The following is a 14999-nucleotide window of genomic DNA, read 5'->3' as shown; positions in this document are numbered from 1 at the left end:
GTGCCCCTAGGGTCAGTTCTGAAATGGCCTTCACTCTTTGTGATTTTGCAGATGGACTGGAAAAGCCATTTTGATTTCATATCCTCAGTATCTTTGGTTCATTTGACACCTTGAGGACATTGTCACCTGCCTTATTCCTTATCACTTCCTCTGCTTACTTAACTCTCCCTTGACCTGTCACTTCTGTTGCTGGAGTCTTGTTGACACTATCACTTCCTCTGTTTAACTCCTTGTGGACATGACTACCTGCTCCACTAACTCAGCCTCTGTTGATGTTTCTACTTCCTCTGTTTATTTAACTCCATGTTGACACAATCACTTCCTCTGTTTCCTTAGTTTCTTCAAGTCTGTAAAATGACAGGAGGTTCCAGATTGGCTTTTCTAGCGTGATGAGGCATGTGGTCGGCATGGCCTTTCCTCCTTTCTGGTTTCCTTGGCACATACGTCCCATGACCTCAGCACAGTGGTTCAGAAAGGGCATGTGGGGCCCGTGAAGCCACACAGCATAGCAGAGCATACCACAGGCATATCCCAGGCCTGTGTGACTGTGTGAGGTCCATGGGGCTCCTGGCATGCTGGCACTGTGGGAGTCACCCTAAGTTGCCCTCTGTTGTCTCACCACAGTCCTTGGATAGCTGGGGCACTTCTGAAGATGCCGATGCTCCCTCTAAGCGACACTCCACCTCTGACCTCTCGGATGCAACCTTCAGTGATATCAGGAGAGAAGGCTGGTTGTATTATAAGCAGGTCCTCACCAAGAAGGGGAAGGTAAGGTAGTTGCCAGAATGAGATAGAGGTGGATGGAAGCCATCTCTGGCGGAACTCTTCAGCGTCTACACCTATCCCACAGCCTCTGGAGCCAGAGAGAACCAGCTAAGCCTGTAGCATGAGGGGTGAAAGCTAGATGTCAGGAAGAGTTTCCTGGGGGACCTAAAGAACTCCTGAAACAGAGGTTAACCAGAGAGATGGTCTCTGCTGTGGGATGGGTCCGGTCAAATTGTGCCTGGAATTCTGACAGAACCATCCCACAGTAATCTTTGGTTGGCAGATCACCCCAAGAATGGCCACGGGGGCTCTTGGAAAATGAAGGGGCAAGGCCAGGGTGATTCTCTTAGGGGAGCTGAGACCCCAGAAGAATGCAGAGGTTCCCCTTTTCAGGGTTTTGCAGGGCCAGCAGAGCTTTTAGTCTTTATCCTAAAGCAATTGAAAGCTCCCGGGGCCTCTTTCATTTGGCTTCCTGGGGAATGAGTTAGAGAGGGCCCGACTGGAGGCCAGAAGACCAATTAAGAGCCACCACAGTGATCCAGGTGAGCGATGAAAATGGCTGGGCCCGAGGGTGGCAGAGGGAGACCAACAGGATCCCAAATTGAGAGGGCGGGGCCCCTGAGTCTGAAGCCCTGGTTCCAGGCCATGCTGTGGCTGAGGAGGAAGGAAGAGACACAGCCCAGGCAGGACTGAGGAGAGCGGTTAGCATAAACCTGGGCTTGGCCCTTGACTGCATCATGCATTGCTGGAGAGCTTGGGTGACTCAGCTGCCTATGACTCAGTTTCCTCATCTGTAAATAGAGCTAATGACAGCCCCCAGCACATACATCTGTTGCTGAGGATCAAACAAGTTGACCTGAGCAAAAGTGTAGCCAGGCCCACAAAAAGTGTACCCAGGAAGCTATGCTCTGGCTGTGATTCGAATTTCCTGCCTTGCCTTCTAGGGGTCTTGTACCTGGAGAAAGAACATAAGCTTTGAAGTCAGACAATTTTGGAGTTCCTGCCCAGCCACTTTGGCCAGCATAAAGCTTTGGGTAGCCCCCTTAACCTCTGTGCCTCACTTTTCCAATCTGTAAGATGGGGACGAGGTTATCCTGTGCCCTGGACTGGTGTGAGGTGAAGTGAGCTGGGTAGGCCAGGCGGGGCAGCTTCATTCATCCATGCCTTCGTCCAGTCCGTGAAATGACTGAGTGCCTGCCGTGTTCCCGATTTGAGGTCAAGGTTCTCGGTATTTTGTAGAGAGGGAGCCAGACCAGTCCTGCCCTGCTGGGGCTCAGGATAAGCAGAGAAAGCACATGGTGCATAATAGTTGCCGGTACATGGCTGTTATGGTGGAAGAGCAGAGCAGCATGCAGTAGGTGATCCCAGCCTCGGTGGGGTGCAGAATGATGTCCAGGAGGCTATGACTTGAAGGGTGCGTGAGAATCCACAAAGCAGGGAGGGCAAGGAGTGCTCTGACAGCAGAGATGTCCTCCTGGATAGCCTGGGAGAACAGAGGGCATGCTGGGTGGCTGCAAGCCAGGCTGCGAGGTGGAAGCCGAGGTGGGGAATCAGGCGCCTCCTCGTGGGACCTCAACACTCACAGCAAGCCTTTGCAGGGGTTTCAATGGGGGTGAGAGGTATGTAAGCCTAGGAGGCAAGAGTCATGTCTGTGACAGGAGAAGACAACACCACTGCTGTTGTCCAGGTGAGCCAGGGTGGGGGCCCTGACCAAGGTTGTGGCATGGGGCTGAAGGGAAGGGACAATTTGGAGAGATTAAGGGAGGGATGCCCTGGGCTTGCTGATGGCCAGGAGGTGAGAGGGGGTGGAGGAGGCAGATGATGGCTGTGGGGATGATGGAGCCTTCCCCTGAGCCATAGGGCACAGGAGGGGCAGGTTTGGTGAGAGAAAGCCAAGGGTTCATATGGCAACTTGTGGAGTCCAAGGGCCCTGGGATGTATCCCAGGGGAGGTGTCCTGGGAACAGAAGCTCCGGAGGCATGGCACTCAGGAGGGAGTCCATCCAGGTGTGCATGGGCCTCTGCCTCCATGGGTTGGGGAGCACTGAGGGAGAAGGCAAGAGCCCAGCTACACCTTGAGAGGGAGTGGGGAACACAGACCAAGAAGGAAAGCCAGCAGGATGGCAGGAGGGGTTGCCTAGGAGGAGCAGCAGGAGCCAGCTGTGGGAGCTGAGGAAGGGCAGCCAGGGTGGGCAAACCCTTCCAGCCTGAAGTTTGAGCCCCTCTGAGGGCCTGGGGAGAGCTGCTGACTCTTGCCTGCAGGTATCCTGTCCCCCAGCTGTGGATGGCTCCTGGCAGCCCTACCAGTGTCTCTCCCAGGCAGGGAGAGGAGCTGGCCCCTTCCTGCTCACTGACCAGTTCCAAAGGACAGAGGCTTCCACTCCTGGCTTGGCCAGGACCCGATTTCACTTATCCCCTAGATGCTGTGGCCCAGGAGTTAGGAGAGGGTTCCTTAGGTTAGCTTCAGGCCCTTAGTCTGTCCAGGAAACTGATTGCCAGACAGATGTTGTCCACTCTAGCAAATCTAGCCTCTCCTGGGTAACCCCAGCCTCCTCTTTCAGAGGCTGTTCACTACTGGGCAGCGGGCGGGGGCGGGGGGGTGTGCATGGTTGTGACAAGACAAGTCCCTGCAGTCACAGACCCAGCATTTGAGCTGGATGTAACCTTTGAGACCAGCTAGTTCACTTTTCATTTTACCAATAGGGAACACTGATGCCAGGGGACTGACTTGTCCAAGGTCATCTAGCTGGCTTGGTCTCAAAGGGGTACCTTGCCAGCACCTCACCCTGACATTAAAAAATCCCCTGGAGGACCATGCCGTCTCCTGCTCTGACGATCCTCTCTGGGTCCAGCAGGTCTGCGGTGGTGGGCAGGGCTCATGGCCAGATGTGGCTGTGTTCCCTGCCAGCCATGGAGTTTCCTCACCTGGTTTGTTCTGAGGGCAGAGGCCCGTGTTGGGGGAGGAGGAGCAGGTAGGCCACCAGCCCAAGGAAGGGAGCCCTCCATCTGATGAGGGAGATGGAGCTCCTGCCCTTAGTGTGCTCTGGGAATGATTAATTCATTTATTCAGTGAATATTGATGACCACTTACCCTATGCCTGTGGCTGCTCTACGGCTCTTGGGTGTGGACGTGAGAGGAGAGACAAGCTCCCAAGAGCTTTCCATTTACTGGAGAGATCCGCAACTAGTATAACTGGAGGTTGCAGTAAGCACTCAGGGAAAATGAACTGGGTGACATGATTGCCTTTATGTATATATATATATATATATATATATGATTTTATTTATTTATTCATGAGAGACACACAGAGAGAGAGAGAGAGAGGCAGAGACACAGGCAGAGGGAGAAGCAGGCTCCATGCTGGGAGCCTGACGTGGGACTCAGTCCCGGGTCTCCAGGATCACACCCTGGGCCGAAGGCGGCGCTAAACCACTGGGCCACCAGGGCTGCCCACATGATTGCCTTTAAATTTGGAGGTAGTGGGGAAGCTGCTGTTAGAAAAAAAATGGTCAGAGAAGACCTTGCTGAGGAGGTGATGTTTGTGACATTTGAGCAAACCTAAAGGGCAAGAGGGAGGCCACATGGAGAAGCAAGAGAAGAGACTCTGGGCAGAAGGAACAGAGAGAGCAAGGTCCCTAGCAGGGGATGGTTGGCTTGTTCACAGAGAAGGCCCCTGTGTCGTGATATAGTGAGAAAGAAGTCGGTGGAGAAGTTGAGTTTGGAGGGGGAGGGACACAGAAATTCTTGGATTTGATTCCGGGGGCAGCAGGAGCCCACTGAGAGGGTGCTAAGCAGGGGAGAGACACAATCTCATTTACATTTTAAAATGGTGGCCGCGGCACACCTGGCTGGCTCATCCCATAGAACGTGCAACTCTTGGTCTCAGGGTCATGAGTTTGAGCTCCAAGTTGGGTGCAGAGATTACTTAAAAACATGGTGGCCGCAGCTGCTGGGTGGAGAGTGGATTACAGGAGGCAAGGGTGGGGACTGGGAAGGTTTGTGTAGTTGCCCAGGTAAGAAGCGTTGGTGGCATGGGCAAGGTGGTAGAGAGCAAGAAGGATGGAGACAGGTGATATTTTGGAAGCAGAGCAGCTGTGACTTTGTGATGGGTTGGATGTCAAGGGTAAGGAAAAGGGAGGGGTGAAGGGCAACCCCCAGGTTTCTGGACCACTGGGTGGATTTACTGAGCTGGAGGAGTTGGAGGGGGGGCTGCTGTGGAGAACAAGTTTGATGACACAAACCAAGTGCCCCATGGTGAGCAAGTAGTGTGCAGAGTGCCTATGGGAATGCAAGTGGGGACACTGGGCAGGCAGTGGGGGGTGCAGCACTGTGGCTGGGGTGTGGGGGGGGTGCCAGACCAGGGATACATTTGTGAGTCAGCAGACAGATGGGATTTAAAGCCACAGCTGTGGATGACATCAGAGTAGAGGCATGGATGGAAAGGGGAACCCAGGATAGAGGTCTGGAGCGCCACCCCGTGCTTTAGGGCAGGGTCTCAACATCAGCTGTAGTGCCATGGGGGGCCAGACGATTCTATGTTGTAGGGGGCTGTCTTGGACATCAGGGGATGTTTAGCAGCATCCTTGGCCTCTCTACCCACTAGATGTCATAGCACTTGCCCAGGTGTGACACCTGAAAACGTCTCCAGACTAATGTCCCCTGGGCACCGGTTCGCCTCCATCGAGAATGGCTGGCAAGAGGATGTTGCGGGGAAGGGAACCAATGGAGGAGACCAAGAAGGAGCCAGTGGGATTTTAGGAGGAAAAACAGGGACCCTGGGGTCCCAGGTGCCAAGAGAGGGTTTAGAGAAGGAAGGAGTGTCAGGCTGGGTCACATGCCTCAGAGGGGTTAAGAAAGAGCCGAGAAGGACGGAGAAGCTGCCACTGGCTTGGGTAACATGGGCGTCCTGGCTGACCTTGTGAGCCTCTTCTGCCGGGATACTCAGCAGAGGCTTGAGCCAGCGGCCAGAGTGGGGAGAGCAGGTGCGGCGGACAGCTCTGCGCTAGAGCTGCGCAGGGGGCAGCGTGGCCTGGGAATGGCAGTGCCGCCGCCAGACGCTGCTGACGCTGGTATTCAAGGACGACTGGGGACACGGGGGCAGGGGGCACTGAGAACCGTAATAGGTGGGGGGTCCAGCAGGGGAGGGGCTGGGCAGGAGTGGGGGGCCCCGGCTGTGGCCGCCCACGGCTCCTAGAGCCCCCTCGGGCTGTGGGGGCGGGGCGGGCCGGCCTCTCACGCGCCCCGTGTCTCCCCCTCCCCCGTGTCTCCCTGCAGAAAGCGGGCGGCGGCCTGCGCCAGTGGAAGCGGGTGTACGCCGCGCTGCGGGCGCGCTCGCTCTCGCTGAGCAAGGAGCGGCGGGAGCCCGGGCCGGCGGCGGCGGGGGCGGCGGCGGCCGTCGCAGGTGAGGACGAGGCGGCGCCCGTCTGCATCGGCTCCTGCCTGGTGGACATCTCCTACAGCGAGACCAAGAGGAGGCACGTGTTCCGGCTGACCACCGCTGACTTCTGTGAATATCTCTTTCAGGCTGAGGACCGGGATGACATGCTGGGCTGGATCAGAGCGATCCGAGAGAACAGCAGGGCCGAGGGCGAGGTGAGGGCCCGGCCGCCCACCCGGGCCGGGGCGGGGATCAGCCGGGAGGGTGGGGAGCCAGGGCCGCTCCTCACCTGCCAGTGCACCTCGCTTTGCCGCTCTGAGCCTCAGTTCCCTCAGCCAGAAAATGGGCTAACAGGAGTACACCTTGTAGCTGTACCCACCTGGGCTTTGGTGTGAAGAGAAAAATGCAGGCAGTGGCTCACAGAGCACCTGGCATCCTCAGTGTTCCCTGGCTGGCAGGAACAATAATAACTGGAGGAATGACACTAATTATTATTATTATCATTATTAATTATTATTACTGCCTTGGGCAGGCTCTGGCACAGACAGGTCAGCTCCAGGCCAACCTCAAGTTGGGGTTCAGGAAGCAGAGGTTTCTTCTGGAGTGTATTACAGAATGAGGTGCCCCCGTGCCAGAACTGTGGCTGGCACTTCTGACAGGCCTGGCCTGTCAGCAGGGCATGAACACATTGACCTTGGGAGGAGGCCAAGAGGATTGGCCTTTGGCAGCAAGCTGTAGTGGTTGAGCCAAAGGCTTTGGCAGGGATTTCGGTGTAATTTTTAAATGGCGCCCCCTCTTGGGCAGCTGCAGCCTCACACCAGGAGCTTGGGCTGGGAGGTTGTCTGCCTCCCCTTGCCCTCCCCACCAAGTGCCTGCACCATGTTGTCTCTGCACAAAGTCATGTGGGGGTCCTGGGCTCAGGGGCTGGTCTCTACCATGAGGATGGTGGGCCTGCGCCCTGGTCCAGGTGTGCACCTGCTCTGGCCACGGGGAGAGGGACACTAGTACATAGCCACAGGCCCTCTCACTGAGGGGAGGCATATGCTCTCACTGAACCAGGCTCTGCTTTCCCTCAGGACATTGTCTTTCCTTACTGTAAGGAGGAAAGTACCTGGAAACTGTGGCTCCTGCTCTAGGGGCTCCTGGCTGAGGCTGTTCCCAGCAGGGCACAGTCGGGGGCGGGGGGGGGGGGGTCTCAAGTGACCTTCATTATTGCAATAGCTGCCGGTCATGGGGTGCCTCCTCAGTGCCTTGCCAGGAATGTGATCAGTGCCAGATGCATAGTTATGCACCCCAACCCTGAGGTTGCCATATTCTCTCCTTTGCTACTGTGGGTGAGACTGAGGCTCAGAGAGGCTAGTGGATTACCCTAGGTCACACAGCTGGTGAGGGGGTGCTCAGGAGTCCAGCCCTGGTCTTTCTCACTCCAGGGTGTGAGCCCTCCAGCTGGCAGATGGAGGAGAGGGGAGGCAAAGCCGAGGCAGGGACCAGGGGTGAGACCTGAGTTGGCTGATTGTGGGCACTGATGGGGTCTGCTTTTTCTTTCCTCTCCTCCAGGACCCCGGCTGTGCCAACCAAGCTCTGATCAGCAAGAAGCTTAATGATTATCGCAAAGTAAGGTGAGGCCCGGCTCTCCTAAGTGGTCCTGGCCATAGGGCAGGGACACTCCAAACAGAGGTCATCCTCCTGGCCCACCTCCAGGCCTGAGGGCAGCCCCCGAGTCACCCTCTGCAGGGGGGCAGGCAGGATGGCAGGGGCATCAAACTCATTGCTTCAGGGACGGAGGGGAGGTCCAAAGTGGTAGGAGGCTGGGGCAGGCAGCACACTGGGTCACCCCAGATGAAGACTTCTCTTCCCCTTTTCCTACACAGCCATAGCTCTGCGCCCAAAGCTGATTCCTCCCCAAAAATCTCTCGTGGCCTGGGGGGCCTCAAGTCTGAGTTCCTCAAACAGAGTGCTGCACGTGGCCTCCGGACTCAGGACCAGCCTGCAGGAAACAAGGGTATGAAGGTGGCTGCTGAGGGGATAATGTGTGTGTGTGCATGCGTGTGGGAAGATGGGGAGGGGGTCAGCCCCGTGGATTGGCCTGTGTGCCAAGGGCTCGTGTGTGTGTGTGTGTGCGTGCATGCCTGTGGATGTGTGCCTCTGAGGGTCTGCGGGCTCCCAGTCTCAAGGCTGGAAGGGCCTAGAACCTGACTTCCCCCCCATGACATCCTAGCTGGGTAGACTCCAAGTCTCTGTTTGTGTCATCCTTCAGGAGCTAAAGGCTCATTCTCTCTGGAGGCAGCCTTTTCCATCTTTATACACTTTGGGCTACTAGAAAGTTCTTTCTTTGGTTGTACCAGAATCTCTGGCTCTCACCTTGTTGTTTTAGCCCTTGAGACCATATAGAAGTCCTTACATTACCCTGAGGCTGTCTTGTCAGGAATACACACCCTCATCTCTTAGGCTATCCCTTGGGATATAATTTCCCATCAGCCCTCATCATTTCAGTCGCCTCTTGATGGAGTCCCCATACGTCCAAGCATGGGATGAGGTGTGTGTGACCTGGTGTGGCTGCTACTCCTCCCCCTGCCCCCAGCTCAGCCTGGCTTTTTCTGCCTCCCCCCCTCTCCCCAGATGACAGTGCTGCCACTCCTAAAACCCCTTGGGGCATCAACATTATCAAGAAAAACAAGAAGGCAGCTCCTCGGGCATTTGGGGTCCGGCTGGAGGAGTGCCAGCCAGCCATCGAGAACCAGGTGAGTCCCCCGCTACACTCCAGAGCCAGCGGTTAATGGGGGAGACCAAGGCACAGAGCTGTGAGGGACTTTGGAACCAGCTCTCCAGCTCATCTTAGAGACACAGTGGTCGGAGGGCACTCAGAGAGGGAACTGTGGAGCTGAGGCAGAACCCAGAATTCCTGACCCTTGGGTGGTAGTCCTCTGCAGACCTTGGCGAGGCTCTGGTGTTACTTCCAGCCCCTGAACTGGAGACAGTGGCCTTTTATGCCCCTGCACGGGGCTCTGGGTAGCAGCTCTGGCCTTTTGCTGCTCCCGTCTTGGCCTTTCCGCCTCTTCTGGCCTGCCCTTTACCTTCCTAACATGTCTGCCCTGCCTGTGTCCCCAGAGGGTCCCCCTGATTGTGGCTGCGTGCTGTCGCATTGTGGAGGCACGGGGGCTGGAGTCCACGGGCATTTACCGAGTGCCAGGCAACAATGCAGTGGTGTCCAGCCTGCAGGAGCAGCTCAACCGTGGGCCCGGTGACATCAACCTACAGGATGAGGTGGGTGCAGCTGGGGAGTCTGAAAGCAGGAGTGGAGGTGGGGGCAAGGTGGTATGTGTGTCTGTTGTGTTCATCAGACCCTGTGATGTGCCTGGCAGTGGGCCAGGGCATCCAGATGGGTGAGACAGGACCTGCCCAGGCAGGCTAGTCCCGCGGATGGCCATCACCCCAGCTGAAGCCTGAGAGACAGACACAGTCATGACTGGGGATCCCTGAGGTGGAGGCTTGCAGGTAATAGGTTTTGAGGCCTTGAGGATGAATAGAGTTCCCCAGTGTCAGTGAAAGCTGGGTAGGTAGGCACATTCCAGGTGGAAGGAATGGCCAGGGCAGAGGTGCAGCCAGTAGTCAACTCACCTTCTCTGTAAAGGGCCAGGTTGCAAATGCTTTAGACATTGGTTACCATCATGCGGTCTCCTTCTCCTCTGCCTCCTCCTCCTTCTTCTTCTTCCCAGCCTTTTAAACGTGTAAAAACCATTCTTAGCTCAAGGGTCATACAAAACCAGACAGCTGGCTGGACTTGACCTACAGGTTATGGTTTGCAGACCCGTGGCTTAGAAGGCGAGCATGTGGTATTTTCTGGAGCAGCCAGCACTTTGAGCGGTTACAACACGGGAAGAGGAGGGGCTGGTGGGGTGTGACACAGCCAGCTCGGGAAGGAATGTGACAGCCACACTTATGAACTCGCAGCAGGTTACATGTCAGTTACATCTCAGTAAAGCTGGAAGAAAAGCCAAAAACATATTTCAGTGTGGAAAAAGAAAATAACAAAAGTATTTGCAGCAAGGCCAGTGTTTCTCAAACCATCTTCCCCAGAGGAGCTGTGGGAGGCCTGGAACAGGTCAGAGTACCGCCTCCCCCCTTCCTTGTTTGAACTAGAGTAATCTGCGTTGTTAATTTTTCTTTTAATGTCAATTATTTTCATATTGGGTTTTCATGGATAATTCTGTTCAACAAAAGGGGCTCTGCTGAGAAAGATGTGGAAGGCCATGAATCTGGGCAATGAAGTCCCACAAGTCACATATTGTGAAACCTTATGTGATACATGCCAGTCTTCCTGCCCTTGGGGAGGAAGTGGAGAGACATGATATGTGGGATAGTAGCCATGAGAAAAGGCTGATCTCTCATCAAGGACCAGACTGTGATGAGGAAGGAGAAGATGCTGAGGGCTGGAGCAAGTGGGAAGCTTGAGTGTTGGAATCTTTGAAGGATGAATGGGAGTGGGCAGGTGGACAAGAAGGCAGTCCAGGCTGGGAATGATAGCATTTTCCAAAATCCCAAAGAACGGTCTGAGTGTCAAGAGAGAACAGACCCACCCCCTTCCTCCTTCCTGAGCTTGGCAGTGGGGAGGGTGAAGCCCAGGGCAGGAGGCAGAGGGCTATTGATGACTGCACTGGAGCCTTTGATCTTGATCCAGTGGACAATAGGGAGTCTTCACTGGTTCTTCAGCTGGGGAGGTATAAATGAGCATGGGGTCTGCGTTAGCTTATGCCTGATGGATATGAATGAGGGAGGCCCAGAGTAGGGCATCTGTAGGGGAAACTGCTGATATGTGGGAAGTGCCAGGGGCCAGGAGGACACAGTGGTCCCAGAGGAATTAGGGAGGATGGGAGCAGCTCTAGGAGTTGACTGCATGAGGAGGGGCAGGGAAGAGCCAACATTTGAACTGGGGGCTGATAGTATCTCTCTGGCAGAAACTGGGGGAGTAGGGCCAGAGAAGAGGATATGTCAGGTAGGGCCTCCATCGGATTTGGGGTGATGGCACAATCAGGCACTGCCCAAGAGTGGACTGGGGGGATGGGTGTGGTCACATTGGGGCACAGAGCAGGACAATGGAGGGAACTGCTAGGTGGACAGACAGAGAGCATCAGGAGTGAAGGGCCAGGCTCTGCATGGGACAGAGGAGAGGGCTCAGGTGAGGCTGAGGATGAGGGGCTGATATGCACACACAAGAGGGGTCCAGAAGCCTTGGGTTTGGCAGCTGGGAGATGAGAAGAGACCATGCCCCCAGGCCAGGAGCTGAAGGGGCAGGTGGGCAGGAGCTGCACTGGGCAGGGGTAGGTATGCGCTGAAGCACATTCGTGGAACCTTAGCCAGGAAGAAGCATGGCCAGAGCTGGACAGGCAGCTGGCCCACGTCAAGGCCCAGAGTGTGGGTACACCCATTGTGTTGGGTGTGTGGTTTTGTCTCAGGCATCAGTCCTGTCCTTTATCCTGGGGATGGCTGGAAGTTAATTGTTGTGGGCAGGGTGGCTGTAACTCCTGCTGAGCCTGAGGGGAAGCTATTGTTTGTGGGATGGTGTGGCATTGGGCTGTGGCCCCACTGTACAGAGTGTGTATATTGTGGAGCTCTGTGTCTTTGTGGAGAGCATTGCCTTGTTTTCTGTGCCTGAATTATTCTAAGCGGTTCTCAAGTCTTTTACCCTTGACTTTGTGCACGATGGTGGTGCCCCCTGGTGGTGAGAGGGGACAATGACCCGTCCATGCTTCAGTGATTCTTGCATTTAACAACCCGTTCATTTAGAACAGGGTTTCTCAATCTTGACTCTTTAGGCAGAATAGTTCTTTGTCATGGAAAGTTGTCCTGTGCATCACAGAAAGTTTGAAAGCATCCCCAGACTCTATCCACTGGATGCCAGTGGCACTCCCCAGTTGTGGAAACCAAAGTGGTTCTAGATACCACCAGATGTCCCTGGGGGGGGTGATTCCACTCCTGTTGAGAATTGCCGACTTAGACCATTTAAGTGCCAGGCTCATTGAGCTCGACAGGTGGTAGGAGCACGGTGGGGGACAGGACAGATAGGGTCCCTGCTCCTCAGGGAGCTGCAGTCTGCCAGGCAGACAGGCAGGGGCAAGGAGACAAATGCATACCACAGTTACAAAGTGTGGCAAGCACCACAGAAGAAACAAAGTCAGGGCTGTTGCACAGATGACGGGGCAGTGGCAGTGGGGGCTGCGTTAGCTGGGACTGTCAGGGAAGGCCTCCCTGAAGAAGTGACCTTTGGGCAGGATGAGAAGCCAGGCCTGTGAAGGCAGGAAAGGAAGGTTCTGGGGGAGGGAATCGGCAAGTGCAAAGGGCCTGAGACAGCAAGGTGCCAGGCACAAGTGACTACTGGGCCATGGATAAAGAGAGGGGGTCCAGGGATGACTCTGCTAAACGGGGAGCTCTGGGAGGCAGGGAGGGGGCTCTAGGAGGCCCAAAGAAGCCCAGTCACCAAGGAGATTTCACTTACTTCTGTCCCACAATGCTTGCACCAAAGCAGGTAGCTGGTAGGTAGATGGTACTTTCTGTGGGTAGGCAAAGATTGGAGACCACTTGGCTTTCTGGAACACGAGGGGGTTGGGGCCATTTGCTCAGGGGGCCAGGACCCAGCTGGGGACTGTTCTGCCACCACCACCCTGAGGAGTCTTCTTAGCCTGGAGATCCATGGTCTGGGCACAGCTGTGAGTGTTCCCCGGGGAGGGCCTGGGTTGCGGCAGACTGGGCTTGAGGGCTGGACAAGCATGGAAGCATGCGCGCCGCACCACGCCTGCCTGGGGCCTGATGTCTTTGCCCTCTCCCCAGCGCTGGCAAGACCTCAACGTGATCAGCAGTCTGCTCAAGTCCTTCTTCCGAAAACTACCTGAGCCTCTTTTCACTGATGGTAAGTAGTGGGTGGCAGCGGAGGATGGGAGGAGGACAGAAACCTGTCTATACTGCTTTTTGTTTTTTTATTTTAAATTTTAAAGATTTTATTTATTTTATTCATGAGTGATGCAGAGAGAGAGAGAGAGGCAGAGACATAGGCAGAGGGAGAAGCAGGCTCCCTGTGGAGAGCCTGATGCAGGACTCGATTCCAGAACCCTAGGATCATGCCCTGAGCCAAAGGCAGATGCTTCACCACTAAGCCACCCAGGTGCCCTGATACTGCTTTTTAAATTGGGTTTATTAGTTCTTTCCTCCTGGGGCTTTTGTTTTAATACAAGGGAAACACGTGCTTGTAACGAACTTAGTATAGATACAAGGAAAGAGAACACAAAGGTCCCTGTCACACCTCTCGTCCCTGTCTGGTCACTGACTATGTGCCAAGCCCTGCTCCCTCTCAACAACTCTGAAAGGTAGGTACTATTATTTCCACTGTACAGATGAGGAAACGAAGATGAAGTCATTTGCCTAAGGTCACACAGGTTATAAGTGTCAGAGCCAGCATTGGGCCCAGGCATCAGGCTCCAGGGCCCAGCTCTTCATGTTTGCTGAGCTGCTTAGTAATGGTCTGTTGTGTTTCCTCCCGGGCCCTCTTACACCCATGACAGAGATATAGATGCAGATATAGGGTTTGGAGTGGGGTGAGTTCACAGGTGTGCTGGCAGATGTTTAACATCTGGCTCTCAAGGGGAAAAAAAAACTTGATTTTTAGCATTTTTCCAGTCTGCATGTACAAATCTGTCCATCGTGGCTTATTTCAAGTCATGGATAAGCTACCACCAACGTGGAGTCGGGACGAACAGAACACCTCCAGCCCTCAGGAGCCAGTGTGAGCGGGCTCCAGCACGCCACTGGTGGGGTTGTCCTTAACAAAAGGAGGCTTATAATTTTGAGATTCGTTCATGTTTGTACATAGAACCCTACCTCATTCTTCTTTTAAATCAACCACATAGTAGTTCCTAGTCTGAATAGGCTATAGTTTGCCTAATCACTCCCCTATGGATGGAGTTTGGGTCGTGTTTGGGTTTTTGCTCTTATAAAAATGGTTGCAACAACTTTCATTAACTGTGTCCCCGCACACCTGGATCGATGTCCTCGAGGTGGATTCCTAGATGTAGAATTTCTAGGTCAGGGTCCTGGCCAACATTTTTGAAAGCTCATGTCCAGTCTCCTGAGAAGAAAGCCCTAGTTCACACTCTTGCCAACAGCATAGGAGAGAATTTGCTCCCGCATCAACCTTGGATGTTATCAATATTTTATACCTTTGTTAATCAGAAGGAAAATGTCATCTCATTACTGTTTTCATTTTTGTTTCTTTCATTACTAGGGAAATTAACTATCTTTTCATTCATTTATTGACCTTTTCTGTTTTCTCTCATCTCCTGTTCAGACTGTGTGCCCATTTTTCTGTTAGGTTGTCTTTTTTTGTATTGATTTGTAGGAGACAAGCTTGTGTATATTTTGGGTGTTTGTAGATGTTTGCTCCTGGTCTGCCATTTGCATATTGACTTTGCATTGTAAGGAATTGTCAACAATTATTCTAAGTGTCATCAAAGCTGTTATGTATTCTGCATCTCATATTTAGGAAGGCCTTACTATTGTGAAGATACTTCCTTGTGTTTCCAGTATCTTAATAAGTTTTACATTTGGGGGGCACCTGGCTGACTCAGTCAGTTAAGCATCTGCCTTCAGCTCAGGTCATGATCTCAGGGCCCTGGAATTGAGCCCTGCATCGGGGACCCTGCTTCTCCCTATCCCCCCTACTCGTGCTCTCTCTGCTTTCTCTGCTGTCTCTCACTATCTCTCTCTCTCTCTCTCTCTCAAGTACATAAATAAAATCTTTAAAAAAATAATTTTTACATTCGGCTCTGTAATGCAATTAAATGTGTTTATGTATTATGTGAGCAGGAAA

The 14999-nt window shown here is 54.0% G+C and overlaps 1 protein-coding gene across 1 annotated transcript in view; it reads left to right on the top strand.

Moving 5' to 3' along the window:
- Window positions 1-14999, top strand: part of ARHGAP23 (Rho GTPase activating protein 23) — a 72263-nt gene that overhangs the window by 38306 nt on the left and 18958 nt on the right. The window contains 7 exon segments of the mRNA XM_038547507.1: window positions 625-768; window positions 6040-6357; window positions 7700-7761; window positions 8014-8144; window positions 8762-8883; window positions 9251-9406; window positions 12968-13046. Coding sequence (XP_038403435.1) covers window positions 625-768; window positions 6040-6357; window positions 7700-7761; window positions 8014-8144; window positions 8762-8883; window positions 9251-9406; window positions 12968-13046 — 1012 coding nt within the window.

Source organism: Canis lupus, chromosome 9, assembly GCF_011100685.1.
Source record: "Canis lupus familiaris isolate Mischka breed German Shepherd chromosome 9, alternate assembly UU_Cfam_GSD_1.0, whole genome shotgun sequence".
Lineage (NCBI taxonomy): Eukaryota > Metazoa > Chordata > Mammalia > Carnivora > Canidae > Canis > Canis lupus.
This window is presented reverse-complemented; position numbering and strand designations above follow the sequence as displayed.